The sequence below is a fragment of the Tenrec ecaudatus genome, chromosome 11, assembly GCF_050624435.1.
Source record: "Tenrec ecaudatus isolate mTenEca1 chromosome 11, mTenEca1.hap1, whole genome shotgun sequence".
NCBI lineage: Eukaryota > Metazoa > Chordata > Mammalia > Afrosoricida > Tenrecidae > Tenrec > Tenrec ecaudatus.
Window position 1 is genome coordinate 17,859,353 of NC_134540.1, and position 17,982 is coordinate 17,877,334.

Consider the following 17,982-nt stretch of genomic DNA (forward strand, 5'->3'; position numbering starts at 1 on the left):
TCCCTCCCAGTCCTGCCCCATTGTCTTCTAATTCCATTATTCTGTAACTTTTCAAAGCTCCTCATAGGTGCTATGCTCTTTATTTTTGGTCATGACAGCATATGCTTTGCCAAAGAGTATTAGATTTCACTTGAGCCCAGCCAAATGAAGTTTGTAAGTTCATACAGTTTATTTCGTCCGGGTGAATGCAATCCAGCATCTAGTTCACAGAGTTTTCACGACAGTTTATGAAGATTTCATTATGCCTAAACAACGTTTTTTTTAGCATTGGCACTGTTATAACCTTTCATATAATTAGATAAAAGTTGTCCTAATCTTGAGGTTAAGCATACTTTTTAAGTGTTTTGTTTTTGTTCTTGCCTCTTTAATATTACAAATACTGGTTTGTCATTTGCTGTGGAAATAACTCCACCGACACAACTGACTGGAAAGCATTGTAAACGTGTGTGTTACAAAGTGTCCTCTGCCCTTCCCCCATCTTGATAGATCATTGAGGTTGGGCTCTGCGAAGTGTTCGAACTGATCAAGGAGACTCGGTTCTCTCATCCGTCCCTGTGTCTCCGGAGCCTCCAAGCCCTGCTTAATGTGCTGCAGGGTCAGCAGCCAGAAGGCCTGCAGTCGGAGCCCCCGGAGGTCCTAGGTAAGAGTCCAGACTCATTGCCTGAGGGTTTAAAACGCAATGACTTCTCTTAAGAAGCACATAGGGGACAGTGTGGCAGCAGTCTTTAAGTAATTTTGGCAATTAAATGATTACGGGTGTTACTTTGGAAGTGTTTGCTCACGGTATTTGACTGAATGTTTGGTTTCGGAGTGATAGTTCAACACACACCCCGGTGCTGATTACAGCACTGGGTACACTAGCCAGCCGGTGCCCATCAGCAGATGGTAGGCTACGCGTGTGCTGGAGTGTCACTCAGCCATGGAGAGAAATGAAGTGCCGACGTGTGCTGCACTATGGGTGCACTTTGAACATGTCATGTGCTGTGAAAGTAGCCAGTCACAAAAGGACAAATGTCACATGATCCCATGTCTTTGCAATAGGCACATGTTTTGAGACCATAGCTTTTAGTGGTTCCCAGGGGTGGGGGAAGGGAGGGGTTGGGAGGAGGCATGGGTGTGGGTGGGGTTCACTAAGTTGCTGTTGATGGCGGTGGATTCATGTAGAAAAGGAAAGTGGTGAAGGCTCCACACAACCATGGGGACATGCTCCGTGTCACTGAAGTATACATGTAGAAGTTAGTGAATTGGCTCTATTTTGTTATTTATCTTTTTAGCACGCGCACAAAGAGTTACAGTTCATGCTCAGACATTTCTTGATTATCCTAGTGATGGGTAAGGGGACTTAAATCTTTGTAACTCAGAGACCTCTTGAACCCTTGATACATTATAAATTACTGTTATTCTCATATCTTACACCATCCACTTTCTCCCTCAGTTCTTATAGTCATTTAGCTTAATTTGTTTATTTTCACATTTTGCTCCAAATAGCGTTCATTTTCTGTGACTTTACATATCATACCTGGATATTTTGTTTAAAAAATGAGGAGACACACGATATTAAAAACAGCACAGTTAAACAATTCTTTTGTGTTTTTCATAAATCAAAATACCTTAATTGGGCAGTGGATAAATTCTGTAAATTAGTAGCAACCTCCACTAAGTAAATAGATTTGCTTTAAAAAAAAATAAAAGACCGTTGTTAGATTTTCATTTTAATAAGACTTTGAATTTTAAGACAGCTTGCCTTTCATGCAAATGACCTAAGTTTGATACCCAAACAGACTCATCACCATCAAGTCCCTTCTCACAACTGTCTACCCTGTAGAGGGTTTGGGGAGCAGACAAACTTATGTTTTATCTGGAGAGCCGCTGATGGGTTTGAACTGTTGACCCTACAGTTACAACTCTAAGCCTAACCAGCAGTACCACCAGACTCAACACATAATCCGCAAACAATATAGGAGGGTTTGCTTTAACCTTGTTAAAGAATAGAAATATAAAAGAAACAACAAGTTTTAAAAAATCATTTTATTGGGGGCTCATACAACTCATCACAATCCATACATACATCCACTGTGTCAAGCACATTTGTACATTTGCTGCCATCATCATTCTCAAAACATTTTCTTTCTACTTGAGCCCTTGGTATCAGCTCCTCAATTTTAACCCCCCCCCCCCATGAATCCTTGATAATTTATAAATTATTATTGTTTTGTCTCTGTCCGACGCCTCCCTTCATCCACGAAACAGCAATTTTTAAATTGCCTTTCTTTGATATTAACCTTGGGCCTTCAAAGAGTCTAGTGTTTTCCAGATACTTCTGGTGTGGAGTCTCTGTAGGAATGCTATGAGTCGGAAATGACTCGAGAGGTAGCCGTGCGTTGAGAGTTTCTGGTGGAAGAAAATCCTCAGAAGCACCAGCCCTTGATTCTTAACATCAGCACGTAATAGCATCATTTGGGCCCTGCCCGGGACGTTTCTCAGTCAGTAGGTCTCTTGGACTAGTTTTTTTCTTACTGGGCGATTTCACATATAGTGATTTAGCTTTTATGTAAGATCATTTTTGTTATTTTCTTTTAGTTGGTGGGGCAGTAATAATAATTATTCTTGAGGTGGAAAGGGAGAACCGATTACAAGGATCTACGTATAACCTCCTCCCTGAGGGATGGACAACAGAAAGTGGGCGAAGGGAGACGTCGGACTGCGTAAAATATGACAAAATAATAATTTATAAATTATCAAGGGTTCATAAGGGAGGGGGGAGTAAGGAGGGAAGTGGGAAACTGAGCTGATGCCAAGGGCTTATGTGGAGAGCAAATGCTTTGCGAAGGATGAGGGCAGTGAATGTACAAATGTGTTTTACACAATTGATGTCTGTATGGATTGTGAGAAGAGTTGTATGAGTCCCCAATAAAATGACTAAAAAATAATAATTCTAACTATTAAGATAAGCTGGGGCTTTGCAGAAACAACCACCCAGCCCCCATAAATGTTATTAAATGCTGCTACCGAATAAAAACTATTTATTTTAGTTACTGCTACAGTAGCTACAGTGATCAGTTAATGTTAGGATAGACTACTTAGCTTGATAACACTTTACTGAAGATTTATTTTATTTGGATCTATTTTAGTAGTTATTCTTTGTTTTGTCAGTTGACAAATTGGGGTCTTAAAATATCCACTAAAACCTACGTTCCATATTTCTTAGTTTGAGTCACACGCTCATCATTTCTTCCCTTCTGGATCTTCCACCACTCTGATGGCTAGTGTCAACTCTTGTACATTTTCTATTGTGTCTAGTTTATGTAAGACAGAACAATAAAAATGCTCTTGAAAACAAAACAGAAAGTAGTTTTCCCCTGTAGTGTACTGACAAGTTCTCTGGTCTCTCTTTGATCTTTTCACTTTTAATTTCTTTATCGTTTTGATTAATTTTACTCATAAAGGGCATTGACCATTTCATCTTAGTTTTCGTGTTTTTTAATCAGCTCAAAGCTTTTAGAAGGAATCTGCTTCTTTAAGCCTCCTGTCTGTTGACGTCAGTCTGCGTTTTCCCTTTGATGCAATGTCGCATCGCAGTCACATTAGTTACTCCCCTCCAGCTGGGTATTGTCTCCTTCCTCACACCGCCAGAACTGCAGTACTCCAGGAACAGCATGCCACTTAGGGTACATTAAACGTCTCTCTACAAATGAATCCTGAGTTACTTAGCATTACTTAAACAGCAAAAAGAAAGGTTCTTTTCAATTTAAGATTAGAATACATATTCTCACTTATTCACTTAAATGTAAATCCTTAGTTTACACATATAAGATTTTGGATTACTGGTTTTTTAATGATTTAACAAATTTTTCAGCATGTCCCATGTTACGTGCGGAATATTGTCACCATTGCTACCATGATGTGGCTTAGCACTGGGCACTTGGATGCATGCACGACTGCAAATGTGGATTCATTGTATAAAGCGAAGTAGATCTGTTCTGAGAGGCTATTGTATGACAAGCCTTTTAAAGACGTAGCATTTGAGATTTGAAGATGGAAAGAAGGAGACCGAGTTGTAAGTGTTTGAGTTAGAACAGCGTGTGGAAAGAAAGGGTTGGGGACAGAAATGAGAAAGGTTGGAAAAAATACTGGTATGATTAGTCTCTCAAAGGGAGAGGAAGGGTGTTGTGATACAGTGTGAGAAGAGGCAGCAAGCAGACCCTGGAAACTCTGTGAGCCATGTTTCGAAGTTTGGTTGTTAATCTAGACAGAACAGAAAGCCACTCTGCCTCTTTGTCATTTCTTTTATAGTCTGCATTTTCTGAAATTGTGTGACTTATGAACACCCCTACCCCCAGTTTCAGTGTAACATTTTTGAGGGTAGAAACATTGTCTTGTTTAACACCCCCAGCCTAGAGTAGTTCCTTTTATAGTGTAAGAATTCAGTAAGTATTGCAGCAATAGGAAGAAGCATTGGTAGCGGAAAGGATGGAGGGCAGACAGACAGTTGGATAGGAAGGCAAAGGGAAGCATGAGTGAATGAACGAGGAGCGAGTATGGAGGGATGGAGACAAGTAGAGGAAGAAAGGACCAGGGCAAGGGTGGGGGAGGAGAGAGATCCACAGAGGAATGGATGGGTTTCAGGGAATAACCCAGCATTTTGCTCTACTGTTTACGTTGACCCTGAAAGTGAAGGGTGGAGATAACTTATGAACACCTTTGTAGTAACCTAGTTAAGATAATACCGTGTTCTCACGAATAAGGAAAATGGTGGTGCACTAGAGATAGATAAGTGGAGGAATCAATTAGGAAATAGATTTAATAGGACTTAATTTGGGATTAGATATGGAAGATGAGAGCTAAGCTGGGGGTAAAGGATGACTCCCAGGTTTCTCTGAACTATGCCTGACCTGTCAGTTTTCAGTGGATGATAATACATTAATCTTTCTCTTGCTCGTACTTTCCCCTTTCCTCTATTATCTCTTCACCTTTCAGTTTTTAAAATCATTTTCCTTGACACCCCTTCTTTCTGATTCTTCACTCTACATACTTTCGAAGCCTCCTCTCCTTTCGCGGAGGAAGTATCCATTGAAAGTCCCTTCATTCAATCTTGTTGGATGGTAGTTTTCCAGGGACTCTTTTGTGGAGACCCCTTCTGGCCATTATGGATTTTTTGGTGTAACATTTTCGGTTCATGCCTGTAAGTGGCTTCATGATTGGAGAAACTTTTTTTAACTTCTGTTTACCCAGTTTCATTATACATTACACCAGCAGTTCTCAACCTGTAGGTCACAACCCCTTTGGGGGCCCAACGACTCTTTCACAGGGTCACCCGATTCATAACAGTAGCAACATTTCAGCTATGAAGTAGAAACGAAAATACTTTTATGTTTGGGGGTCACCACAACATGAGAGGTGGCACCACAACATGAGAGGTCACCACAACATTAGAGGGTCGTGGCATTAGGAAGGTTGAGAACCACTGCCATAGAGTATCCAAAATTGAGAAGCACTGCTTTCAAAGAGGACATCGCTCTTACTGGCCTGGAGGTAGCTTTTCGCTAGGCATAAAACAGACTCCGTACTTTGCCTAAAACTGTGAACTGCTCTTACGTTACAACAAAACTGATTTACTATTAAGACAGATTGTGGTGTATTGTGTACATAATCTCTTGTTGTTTTGAAAATGTGAAAGTTTCTGGACAGTTAACATTTTAAGGAGCCCATATCCTAATCTAAAAGGTACAAGAAGGGCAATGAGTAATCAGTGGCCTGATAGAAGGAATTTCTTGGATGTGTGAATGCCTACAGAAAAGTCAGTTTTAAATGACTTTGGGAAGATTTCATTGCTTTATTTACAGAATTTTGATGTTGAACTGATTTTTTTCTAAGGCCCTATTATCTAAGTGTTTTAGCATTTGGGGAGAAAGGGTAACCAGAAAGGAACTGAGCCTGAGGTGGCACGGTGGGTTAAACATTGGGTTACTAACCACAAGGTCAGTGGTTCAAACCCACCAGCTCTTCTGCCGGAGGAAGGCGAGGCTCCCATAAAGAACTACGCTCTCAGAAATTGCACACAGGGCTGCTATGAGCTGGAATCAGTCAATGACAGCGAGTAGTGGCAGAAAGGGATGCATCCAAAGTAACTGTTTTAACTGTCTTTGGTAGTTTTTGTAATGAGGCGAGGTATAAAGAAATCAGCATGTGCTGTTGTGTATGCGCAATGAATATAATTGAGTTATATTTTATCCACAGAGTCTCTCTTTCAGCTCCTTTTGGAAATCACTGTTCGGAGTACTGGGATGAATGACAGCACGGGGCAGTCCCTGACAGCACTTTCCTGTGCTTGTCTCTTCAGTCTGGTGGCTGCCTGGGGAGAAACAGGAAGGACTCTTCAAGCTATTTCTGCTATCCTCACCAACAATGGCAGCCATGCTTGCCAAACTATTCAGGTATCTCATCCGTACTGCTGCTTAGAAAATCCTTTATATGGCATCTAAATATGGACCTGTTGTCGATGGAAAGGAAAGGCTATAGTCTGAATCTGCTCTACTTTTGATTAAATGATTATGGTTTCTCCAGCATTGATTTTTGTCTGAGTTCCTTTAGTTTAAGGCATTTTAAGCTTTAATACCTGTGGGATAAGCTTTTCATCATTTTCAGGGTTGAGAGGTACACTGCTCCTTATGGGCACACCCAATTTAATTCTTTTGCATGTCCTAGAAATAGAATAAGAAGATGTTGTTTAAGTCCCTGCTGTCGTCTGCCTTTCCTTGACCTGACTACAGCATCCAGGACAGATGGAAGGGCAGCCCCAAACCTGCCAACAACAGCCCCAGGAGTCGATGGGTCATTTTCTGTGGCAGTCTGCTGATTAAACTTGCACTCTCAGTCTTTCCTCTGTCTGCCTTGCCTCCAGTCCGCTGGCTCCTTTTTATGGCATGTAGTTACTTTAAAGTGTGTCAGATGCTGTGCTTTTCAAGCCGTGTTCTAGAAACCCTTAAAGGAGTCTGCAAATGTTCAAGTTTGTATATGGTTTATGATGTATAAACGTTTCTGAAGTTTTAGTAAAGCGATGCAAAGAACTGCTTATAATATACCACATCTTAATAGAATCTTGACCATAAACACTTGAACTTATTGGACTTCTAGGGTGATCATTTTAGTCTTGGAGCCAATAGCAGTGCTTCATAAATGAGGTTGAGGGAAACCCTCCTAGTGGATTGGAAGTGAGATCTGAGTGGCGAAGGAGAAGATGTTGGTATTGTGGGGTGGGAAGAGAATGTTCCAGGTGTCCTTGTGCCTTTAAGACCTGGAACTGAGAGTAAGAGTGAACTATTTGCGGGGAGAAAGAAGTTTAGCAGTAGGACACTGTCTGATAACAGGGATAGGACTTGGATTTAGATTTATCCAGCTCTAATATTGTGCCAGACACTAGGCCACACAAAACTATGGAGTCCCGAGTTGAACTATTGAGTCTGAAGTTGATTGTACAACCCTTTTTGATGTGTGTGAACTATTGAATTGCATGATATGTTAATTATAGCTCAATGAAATGAAGCAAATCTACTAGGTCCCAGACTGAACCCCTAAAGTTCTTTATAATCTTTCCTTATCCTCCCTGTTCCCAACTCCAGTCAAAGCCCTATGTTGAAGGTTACAATGTTCTTTATTATTTGGCTCCTATTTATCAGCTTCTTTTCTATTGGCTTGAGCCTGCATGGAAGGGGGCGAAATCTTCCATTGGCAATATATAACTAACATCTCAATTTGTTTAGGGAATTCAATTTCCTATTTCTGGTCTCTTTCTAAAAACTTGAGCTAAGGGAAATATTTGATTTTATATATATATTTATATATGTATAATATATTCTATATAATATATTTAATATAAAATATATAGTATGTGAAATACAACTATATAATATTTATGTTATTCAGGATATAGTATGTATATAACATTTTGGCAGAACATATATATCAATGAGCGTTGGGTCTAGTGTCCCTTTGAAAGCTTTGTTTTCTAGAATAGCACTTCAATAGAAATTAATGTAAGCCATAGATGTAATTAAAATTTTTTACTAGCCACCTTAGAGAGAGAGAAAAAAACAGGCGAATGAATTTTAATAATATATACTATTATGTATTATGGGCTATAATATATGTTATCATATACACATTGCAGCTTACCTGGTACTTGTGAGAGAGATTCATACTTCAGTGTTTTTAGTAAAATGTACAAGTTACCCATCTTTGGATGTGATATGCGAGGGGGTACCCCCCAAAACCAAAAAATTTTTAAAACTGTGTATTTACATTTTTTTCATAAAACTACCTTATTACCTTCAAAGTCCTCTCACCAATACAAGACATTTGTAAAATGTGAAATTCCATTCTTTTGGAAACATTTTTTTTTTTCAAACTTCATCTGTTTGGATGGCTGACAGCACCTCCCTCAGTTTCCCCTTCACTTTTCCTATGTCATCAAATCGCTGTCTTTTCATGTCCCTCTGTATTTGTGGAAACAAAAAGAAGTTGCATGGAGTGAGGTCACGTGAGTCAGGCGCATGGGGCAAGAGAGGCTTGTGCTGCTTTTTATCCCACACGAGCACACTGAGATGGCTGTGTGAGCAGGTGTATTGTTGTGGTAGCAAACCAGTCCCCATTTGCCACAAATCAGGCCTTTGTTGTCATACACTGTTAGGCAATCTTTTCAGACCTCTAAATAGAAAGCTTGATTAACAGTTTGACCTGGTGGAACATACTACAAATCACTAGCTCCCTCACATCAAAAAAAACAAACGAGCATTGTTTGGACCTTTGATTTCACTTGAGTTTTTATTTATTTATTTTTTTGGTGAGGTGATGATGGCTTGATTAATGTTTGCTTTTGCGGTAGTAAGAATAGCATCGTATCTCATCACCAGTAATGACCTTGGAAAAAGTCTGGTTACTTTGGAGCTGTTCTTTCAAAGCACAGCATGTTTCCTTCCACTCGATGCTCTTTTTTTCTGGCCAGTCAGAACCCGAGGCACACATTTCGCAGTGACCCTTCTAATTCCCAAATCCGTTAAAATTCAGTGAACCGAACTCTCGATAGTCCAGATAACTTCTCCCCCTCTTCAATGGCCCATCATTAGTCTTGTCGACATTTTCATCCTTTTGGGAGGTTGACAGATATCCAGAACAAGGTTTGTCATCAGTCGACATTTCATCTTTTTGAAATGAGAAAACCATTCCTACCACCTGAGTTTTTCCCATAGCACTGTCTTTGTAATCTATGTTCGACATCACAACAGTTCCTGCTGCATTTTTTCCGGAGCAGGAAACAAAATTTCACAGCAGCGTTCTGTTCTCTTTAAATCAGCCATCACAAAAGTGAGGTTTGAGGGAAACCGCTTTTAAGAAAAAATTCACAGTGACCAGAGAGAACCTTCCCAGGCGATGCCACTGGGTGCACTAAGAACAAGTTGCTTGATGCTCGCCTTCTGGAAAAATGTGTACTACAAAAGCTTCCCCCCCCCCCTTTTAGTACCCCTTTATGTATATATATTTCTAAACCACCTTATTGGTAACTAATACAGATATCCTACCATTCCATAGTTCAATCACATGAAAAAGTATTGTACAATTGTTAGATTCTCTGCCATAAATATCAAGGAAGTCTCTAAGAGGAGCCAGAAGCAGATAAAAGAAATAGATCCAGGAACGGATTTGGACTCACTAAATTCTAGCTCCAGTTGAGGAACAATTAGTTCTTACAACATAGTCCTGCTTGACACCCCCCTCATGAAGGAAACAGAGAAGGTATGGATGCTACAGCACAGTGTGGGGAAGAAATTAGAAACAGTTATCAGATAGAATAGCGTCTGGGGTCTTGAAGGACATGCTTCCAACTACGAGATGTCAGCTAAGCCCACATGGAGGCACACTAACATGCATGACTCAAGGATTGTAAATTATGTAATGCAAAACCAAAAGAGGGCATACTACCAGTGCTCACATTATGAGATTCTGGTTTGTAGAAGTCTACGGACCGCAGTAGAAGCCGAAGATACATTTGTGAGATCTACACGTAAAATACCGTATACACTCAAGTATAAGCTGAGTTTTTTAGCCCATTTGTAATGCAGTTTTTTGTGGTAAAATTAGGTGCCTCTGCGGATCGTCGGGTCGGCTTATACTCGAGTATATATGGTAAACCTCTGTGTCTTCCCTCTAACCATAATTGACGGGTAATAGTAAACTGGATACCAAACAGAGTATTGGGGAGCTGACTGTAGGAGATCAAAATAATAGATCTGGTTAAAACCTTGTCCGTGGATTTGATATTTTTTATCAGCTTGAGATTTGTGTCTTTATTTATTTATTTATTTTGCTTTCCCCCTTTTAATCAGGATTCTTCTCTGGAATCTTTAATCAAAATGTCCAGTAATACTAGCAGGGCATCCATCCAGTTCATATCATCATCCAGTTTTGTCACATGGCAAAGGAGGCCATAGGCACAGTCCATGTCCTCCCTCTATTCCAACTCTCCTTCTCCCTTGGTTGTTCCAGGAGGATAGAGACCAATTGTGCTCTGGAGCCTTTAAGATCCTTCCAGACAGTATTCAAAGTAGGCTGTAGAACACAAGCAGTAAACACATTGTCTAGGTCAATTAACTAGGATGCCCCATGAAACCATGACCCTAAACCGCCAAACCAAGGGACCATAGACATTTGTCTGAAAATAAGTTTAATTTTCTTTTTTTACTCATATGCCAAACACCATTATTCTAAATAATTTCTCTTATAAATGCTTACATATTACAAAAATGTCTTGCCTTCCCCCAAAAAATGCTTCTATTTCTGGTTGTTGTTTGTTTTTTTCTTCTCTATTGTCTAGGTGCCAACAATACTAAATTCGCTCCAGAGAAGTGTACAAGCCGTTTTGGTGGGAAAAATTCAGATTCAGGAATGGTTTAGCAATGGCATTAAGAAAGCAGCTTTGATGCACAAGTGGCCATTAAAAGAGATATCTGTTGATGAAGATGATCAATGCCTCCTTCAGAATGATGGATTTTTTCTTTATCTCTTATGCAAAGATGGCTTATACAAAATCGGCTCCGGATACAGTGGGACCGTCAGGGTAATGCTGCCCTTTCAGTAATTCTTAATTACGGACAGACCGAGACCCATGTTGATAAGTTGTGTTCTTATTTCTAGCCTCTTTAGAGAACCACCTAATTTAAATAATTTAATTGAAGTGTGTACATTAAATATAATGCGGCTGTTAGTATTATTTTCCGTAATTTTTAAGTATCAATCTGCTCACAGACTAATACTTGTTATTTTGCAGGGCCATATATATAATTCTACATCCCGCATCAGAAACAGAAAAGAAAAAAAGTCTTGGTTAGGGTATGCTCAGGTAGGAGAATATACTTAATAAGTCAAACTTATTTCATAAATTGTAAAAACATGTAATTTGTATTTGTACCTGTGGTTGTTCCTGTTTGAACAGAAATGGTATATGCATAATGGTAGGGGCTTCAACAAGTACATAGCAAGATAAGGGAGTTTTCCATGAATTTTTGACCACCCCACCCCCATGTGCCACGTGGTGTGTGTGTGTGTGTGTGTGTAGTGTTAAAAAGACAACAGTTGCTATTGGACTAGCTCTGACTCCGGGAGACCTCAGGTTTGTCAGGTCAGAGCCACGCTCCACAACGTTTTCAGGGGCTGATTGTTTGGTAGCCTTCCAGGTCTTTCTAGGTGCTTCTAGGCTAACTCAGTACACTAGGCATTCATTTAGCAGTTGAGGGCCTAACTACCACCTTGGGGCTCCCATTAAAAACAAACAAACACAAACAACAGTATAAAAACAACCAATCCTACTACAGCCTGTTCAGTTTCAACTCATAGCAACTCTGTAGAACTGCTACCTGCACCTTCTGGAACTGTAAGTCTTTCAGAGGCAGACAGCCCTATCTTTCTTCTCCCGTGGAGCAGCTAGTGAGTGGATCTGAATCACTGCTTGTGGTAAACAGCCCAGGGTTTTACCTACTGAACCCTCACGGTTTCTTAGAAACAGTCTGGCATCGTGTAAACATCGTTCGCCTAGAATCCACAAGAGGTTACCTTTTAGTTCTGGCCTTGCTCTTGTAAACTGTGTGATTTTTGAAAATCCAGTTACTTATTTGGCCCTCTGTTGTTTAACATCTGTAAATGGGTCAAAATGCTTCCTGTTGGAGTTCTTATTTATGTGGGTTTCTAGATAGTAATCCGTGTCACCTTTCTGGTGAGGAAATCGGAATTGGAGAATACATCTGGTAGGTTCTCCATGCTCAGTCGGCGCCCGGGGCTTGCAGGCATCCAGCTCATTGTGGGCCGACAGTTCACGGCGTGCCAGCCGCACAGGGGACCACGGATGACAGAGCATCCGCAAAGAGAGGAGAGAGCTAAGCCAGGCTGCTTTCTTCATCTCATTCTCAGCCCTCAGCCAAACGGGGCTGCGCTTCTTCAGTAGAGACAGCAATCCGCCGTGTCCCCTCTCCTCTGTGGAGGGGAGCAAATGGAAGATGGAACCAAGAGGCCAGAAAGCTCCCTTGTGGGAAGGAGTACAATGAAGATGCCCCTGCACACCCACGGGGCCCAGCTCATAGGGTTGTTGTCAGCATCAACTAAAAATTATCAGTGCATTTTAGAGGCCACAGAAATAATTGGTTGTTACATAAAAAATAATCCTGCTATCCCAACTAGGTAGGAGATTCTAAAGTTTGTTTTAGCAGATTCATCAGTCAGTGATTGTTTTTAAGACACAGCATGTTTTGAAGTGTCTCATCCAGTTTTTTTGGGTTTTTTTCTTTCTTTTATTGGTGGCAGCGGGGGGGTGGGGGTGGGGGGCTACCTGTTATGCTAAGAAAGCATGCATGGAAAACTTTTTTTTTACAGAAATCATGGCCAGCAGTACTTTGGGCATCGAAAACCACTACACTCTTCATCTTGAAATGGCAACTTTGAAATGATATTTCAGTTGTGCTTTCAAGTAATCGTGGCCACTTTTATTATTTTCTTGATAACTGATATTCATGTTAAGCAAAAATACTTATCTTGTCCTATGTAGTCTACCATTTACATGCATCTGAGAATGTGATAGATATTAATTGATTCCCAAATCATGTGTGGTCAACTCCTAGTAAAGCATGCACATCCTCTTTTGTTTGTAGACATCACTTCTTGTCAGGTGCCGTCAAGTCAGTTCTGACTCAGAGCAGCCCCTGCACAGCGGAGGGAAACACGGCACAGTCCTGTGCTATCCTGACGCTTGTCAGGTTTGAGCTCATTGCTGTGGCCCCTGTGTCACTCCTTATTGACATTGTGTTGATGTTTTCATGTGCCTCCAAAAACTGTCCCTGGGCTTGTCTGACTGCATTTGCTGCTGAGTTGGTCATTTATGAAATATTTTAATGCATAACACAAGAAAATGTCTTTGTTGTCGTCGTCAGGGTTACTTATTGTACAGAGATGTGAATAACCACAGCATGACAGCCATACGGATAAGTCCGGAAACCTTGGAACAAGATGGCACTGTAATGTTACCAGGTATGGTCTTCCACTAGTTACTGTTTTTCTTCACAAGTGGCTTTAGTACATGTGCATGTAGTACATTTAAACATGTAAAAAACGCTTAGCAGGAAATAGTGTGCTTGCTTACAGAGATGTCAAATTTTTTGACAATGCAAAACATTTTATAGTCTATGTGAAGTTAAATGCATGTGAGGGCAATAGGCAGCAGGCGTTTCATATAAATAGTTTTCATATTTGTTTTCAGAATGTTGCCCACCTGTTAACTTTATTCCTTTCCACCCCTCGTCCCCAACTCTCAACTGATAAATTCCTGCAATATCACTTTGTTGTTCTTATGCCCATTGGCTCTCTGGTGACTTGCTTCAAAGAATATTCTGTGTATTTTTTTTGTAACAACATAACACTTTGAGCTTTCCTTTTTTAAAAAAAAATGTTTTCCGAGACAAGTTTAAGAGTGTATTGGCATTTGTTAAACAATTCCGTCACTTAGCACTTTATATCAAACTCTGGTGGAGGACGTCGGACACAGTTCATTTAGCCTTAATTCATCATCACAGTCCTGGCTGTTTACATGGCGATCGTAAATCTCAACTTTTGTGTAGCACTGAGCAAAGGCAGGAAATATTTTCCCATCGGAAGGTCTGTTAAACTTGCTTACCCTTTGGGAAGTGGCTCATTTCCATTAGCACGCTGACAGTGTAATGTGACTGCCACTAAGTTGAAGGTAATCCACAAGCAGTGCTACTTCGGGCACTTGCCCGTCGGAAAGTACTGAGAAGCCTGCTCCGAGGAGCACAGGAGAAGGCTGTGGCTCCCAGGCTGCTTGTTACTGTTTTACATTTAGAAAACGTAGCCCCGTCACACAGTTACGTGAACATTGCTAGGTTACCCAAATAAGTTTACATGACACCGCGCGAAGGTAAATGTTACATTTTTGTTGTCCCCTTCATACACCTGGCAGCTTTGGAAAACAGGTTGACATATAAAAAGCCATTTTACCTTGTGTCTGTTTGCAGTTGAGCCTGTACGGTAGTTTTCATTATGAATCTTGGGCTGTGTCTCTGATCATTTTACAGATGTAAGTTTTAATACCATGTAGCCTAAAGCATTTATACAAAGTAATCATGTTTGTCTGAAAAAAATCATAGGAGAAAAAGGGAGTAAAATCAAAACCACGTATAACCCACTTCCTGACTGTGAACCGTGTTAGCATTTGTGAGTATGTTCTTCTTTCCTGTGTGTCTGCGTGTGCACTGTGATCATGCTCTAGTACTGCTTTTTGTGAAGCTCGTCCTTTCCCTTACAATTCTGAACGTGTTTCCATGCCATTAAATAATTTGCTGTACATCATTTTAATGTCAGACAATAGGTTCCATTGATCAATAAGGTTGAACAGAATTCAGTTTTCGTTTTTTTGTTGCTGTGATAAATTACATTGTAATGAGAATCACTCTCAGAGCGATCTCTTTGTGTAAGTAAGTGTTTCAGGATAATGTTCCAGAACAAAATTTCTAAGTTTTGATAAAAAATCTCCTTCACCCTCCCATCCCTGAAATGGATGAAAATTATAAAGGATTTACTTCCAAGAAGCCCTGGCTACTAACGGAGATTGCGAGTGACATGATCACTGCTGTATTTTTTTCCACCATGATTGAAAATTGATTTTAAAACACCCCCCTTTCCACGTAAATCCCTCAGCATCATTTTATCAAGTGAAATGCAACTTTGAGTAACGGGAGGGTGGCACTGCATTTTGCTGTGTTACAAACTTGCACTGTGTTGTGGAGAAGAACGGACCAATCTTTGGAGGATAGCGTGTGTCCCCTGCACTGGTTGGTACTCCCCAGATTTTTCTGAAGATAAGGTCTTATCCCATCCCTGAAGGAAAGAATCAAAGGAAATCCTTTTGAAGTCACAAGACAAGAAAACCGCCTACAAGCCTGAAAGAAGCTGCCACCTTCCTGCCCATGCTTGCACCTGGGACGCATGGTCTACAGTATCCCCTCTCCCCTAAGTAGGGACAGCTGCCCACCACCCTTCCCTTCAAAGAAGGTGCAGAAGTCAATATCAGGTTTATAATGCCTTGAGCGTCACGTTCCAACTTGAAAGAAAAAAACCCATGATTTTCAATCTAGTATAGTATTGCTGAATTGAAAACATTCTCTTGTTTGTTTGTTAATTGTCATTTTATCCTTTATTTTTCAGCACCCCTTTTAAATTGTGTTCTTATGTCATTTACTCTTCACCTCTGGTGACAGATTGCCTCAGAACAAGAGTCTTTTTGCAACTCTCATTGCGCCACTTACCCCTCACCCCTGCATTGATCTGAAATTATAATGAGTTTTTCTTCTTTGCTTTTTAGTTTAAAATCTTACTGCTTAAAGCTTGAGAAGCATCTTTCTTGTGCCTCTTTGTACTCTGTACAGTGGACTAGGAACTCTTTCTTTCGATTTCTCCTCTCTTTGATTACCAAGTCTCTTGGGCTTCCAGTGGGCCTTGTCTCCCAGTTTTATTTCCAGTTTGTGATCACTGAATTCTCTATTTGGTAAGGGTCTGCCTGTGTTTTGCATATTTATAATAAGGAAGTATGCTAGTATGAAGCTCCTGGGCAAAGATATGGTGTAATCCAGTTTATTTGGGTGGGGGGGGGGGGTCTCCATTACTGCATTCTAGAAACAGAATGTTTCATTGATTCAGGTGCAAATAGAAACTTGGTCTCTTCTGGTAATTGTGATTAATGGAGAGATTCATCCTAGTTCCCTGCAGTTATTTTGGGAAATGTGTGTGCTTTTTTATACTTGCTTGCTAAACGTTTGTTTGTTTGTCCCCCGGTGTCCCCCCAAAGGATACCGAGATGTTAGACTTTGCTTGTAGTCTCATGTTATTTATAAGTAGCGTTTACTAACCCCTGTTTCAGTGGTACTTCTGTGGTACAGGTATCCCTTGTTTCAATTGAGCTGGTGGGTTTTGCTGATTGCAGCGTACATACAGTACACTGTTCCACAGAGATACGTGCATTCTGATAAGGGAAGAGCCTCTGGCCAAGACACATGATTACTTATTGCCTAAAAGAGATGCGTCTGAATAGATTTGTTCGTTCTATTAAGAATGAGCCTTTCAAAGGTTTAGAGCTTGCAAAATACATGGCTGGAAATAAGCATTGAACTTACAAGTAAAAAATTGTACAACCAGTTTTGCATTTTATTTTATAAAGCAAGGTATATCTGTAGTTGGATACCATAGACCTCAAATACAGAAGCTGTAGGTCTATCTGTATTTTTCTGTGACCCTAATTACTGTGATGTATGTCTGAGGGTACATCGCATGTGATTGTATTGAAATGGTAATAACCAACATTGTAGTTTGTTCATCATGGTGCATGTTTACTACCAGATATATTAAATACTAATTCCTTTTGAAATTAGGTGAGTTCTCAGGACTTTGAATGTGGAAGAAATTATAAATGTAAGCACAAAGCTATAATAACTAGGTAAATTACTAAATATCTGCTAATTTGTAATGTCATCAAAAAGTACAGTCTCCTTTTTAGTTAAGTTTATCCTTATTCCTGGAGAGCTCTCATTCTGACTTCAGCAGAGGAGCAAAGTCATTTTATGAGGTGTTTATTTATATTGTGATATTTTTTTTCCTTCCATGCAGATTGCCATACTGAAGGTCAAAATATTTTATTCACTGATGGAGAATATATTAATCAAATAGCTGCTTCAAGAGATGTAAGTACCTTGAATCATGAGTAACTGGCATATGTGGAAGGAAGCATTTTACCTGAAATTATTTCATTTTGTCAGAATATACCAAAGTGAAGCCACACCCTGGCAAGCAGCATGAACTGCTCCTGAGGGTTTCCAAGGCGGTAATCTTGCGTCAGCACATGGGCACTTCCTTCTCGTGTGGAACAGCTGTTGATAGCAGCTCAGTGCTTCACCACCAGCTCAGGAAGGCTCCTTACTAGGCTGTGTTGGTGGTGGCAGTGGTGCCGGTGAGAGGCTCCCACACCTAGCGACCCTCTGCCCAGCAGAAGGAAGCATTCCCTGCCCTGCACGGCCCTCACAGTTGTAGCAATATTCAAGTCCATTGTTGCAGCTGCTGCGTCAGTCCATCTCATTGAAGAGCTTCCTTTTTTTGTGGACACTCTACCAAGAATGATACCTTATTTGGGAATTCTGTCTCCTTAAAGTAGGAGACATACTTGATCCTCTTATCCTTACTTCTAAGAAGTGTTCTGGCTGTACTTTAAAAAAAATTTTATTGGGGCCTCGTACAACTCTTGTCACAATCCATATCAATTGTGTAAAGCACATCTGTACATTCATTGCCCTCATCATTCTCAAACCATTTGCTCTCCACTTAGCCCCTGGCATCAGCTCCTCATTTTCCCCCCTCCCTCGCGGCTCCTTCCTGCCTCATAAA

The 17,982-nt window shown here is 40.4% G+C and overlaps 1 protein-coding gene across 11 annotated transcripts in view; it reads left to right on the forward strand.

The window, feature by feature from the left end:
- The window catches only part of MYCBP2 (MYC binding protein 2), a 253,443-nt gene that overhangs the window by 44,927 nt on the left and 190,534 nt on the right, over window positions 1-17,982 (forward strand). For all 11 annotated transcript variants that reach the window (XM_075562947.1, XM_075562949.1, XM_075562951.1 and 8 more), the window contains exons 4-9: window positions 487-640; window positions 6,238-6,434; window positions 10,868-11,110; window positions 11,321-11,392; window positions 13,470-13,566; window positions 17,212-17,285. In XM_075562947.1, the coding sequence (XP_075419062.1) occupies window positions 487-640; window positions 6,238-6,434; window positions 10,868-11,110; window positions 11,321-11,392; window positions 13,470-13,566; window positions 17,212-17,285 (837 nt within the window). The remainder of the gene's footprint in view (window positions 1-486; window positions 641-6,237; window positions 6,435-10,867; window positions 11,111-11,320; window positions 11,393-13,469; window positions 13,567-17,211; window positions 17,286-17,982) is intronic.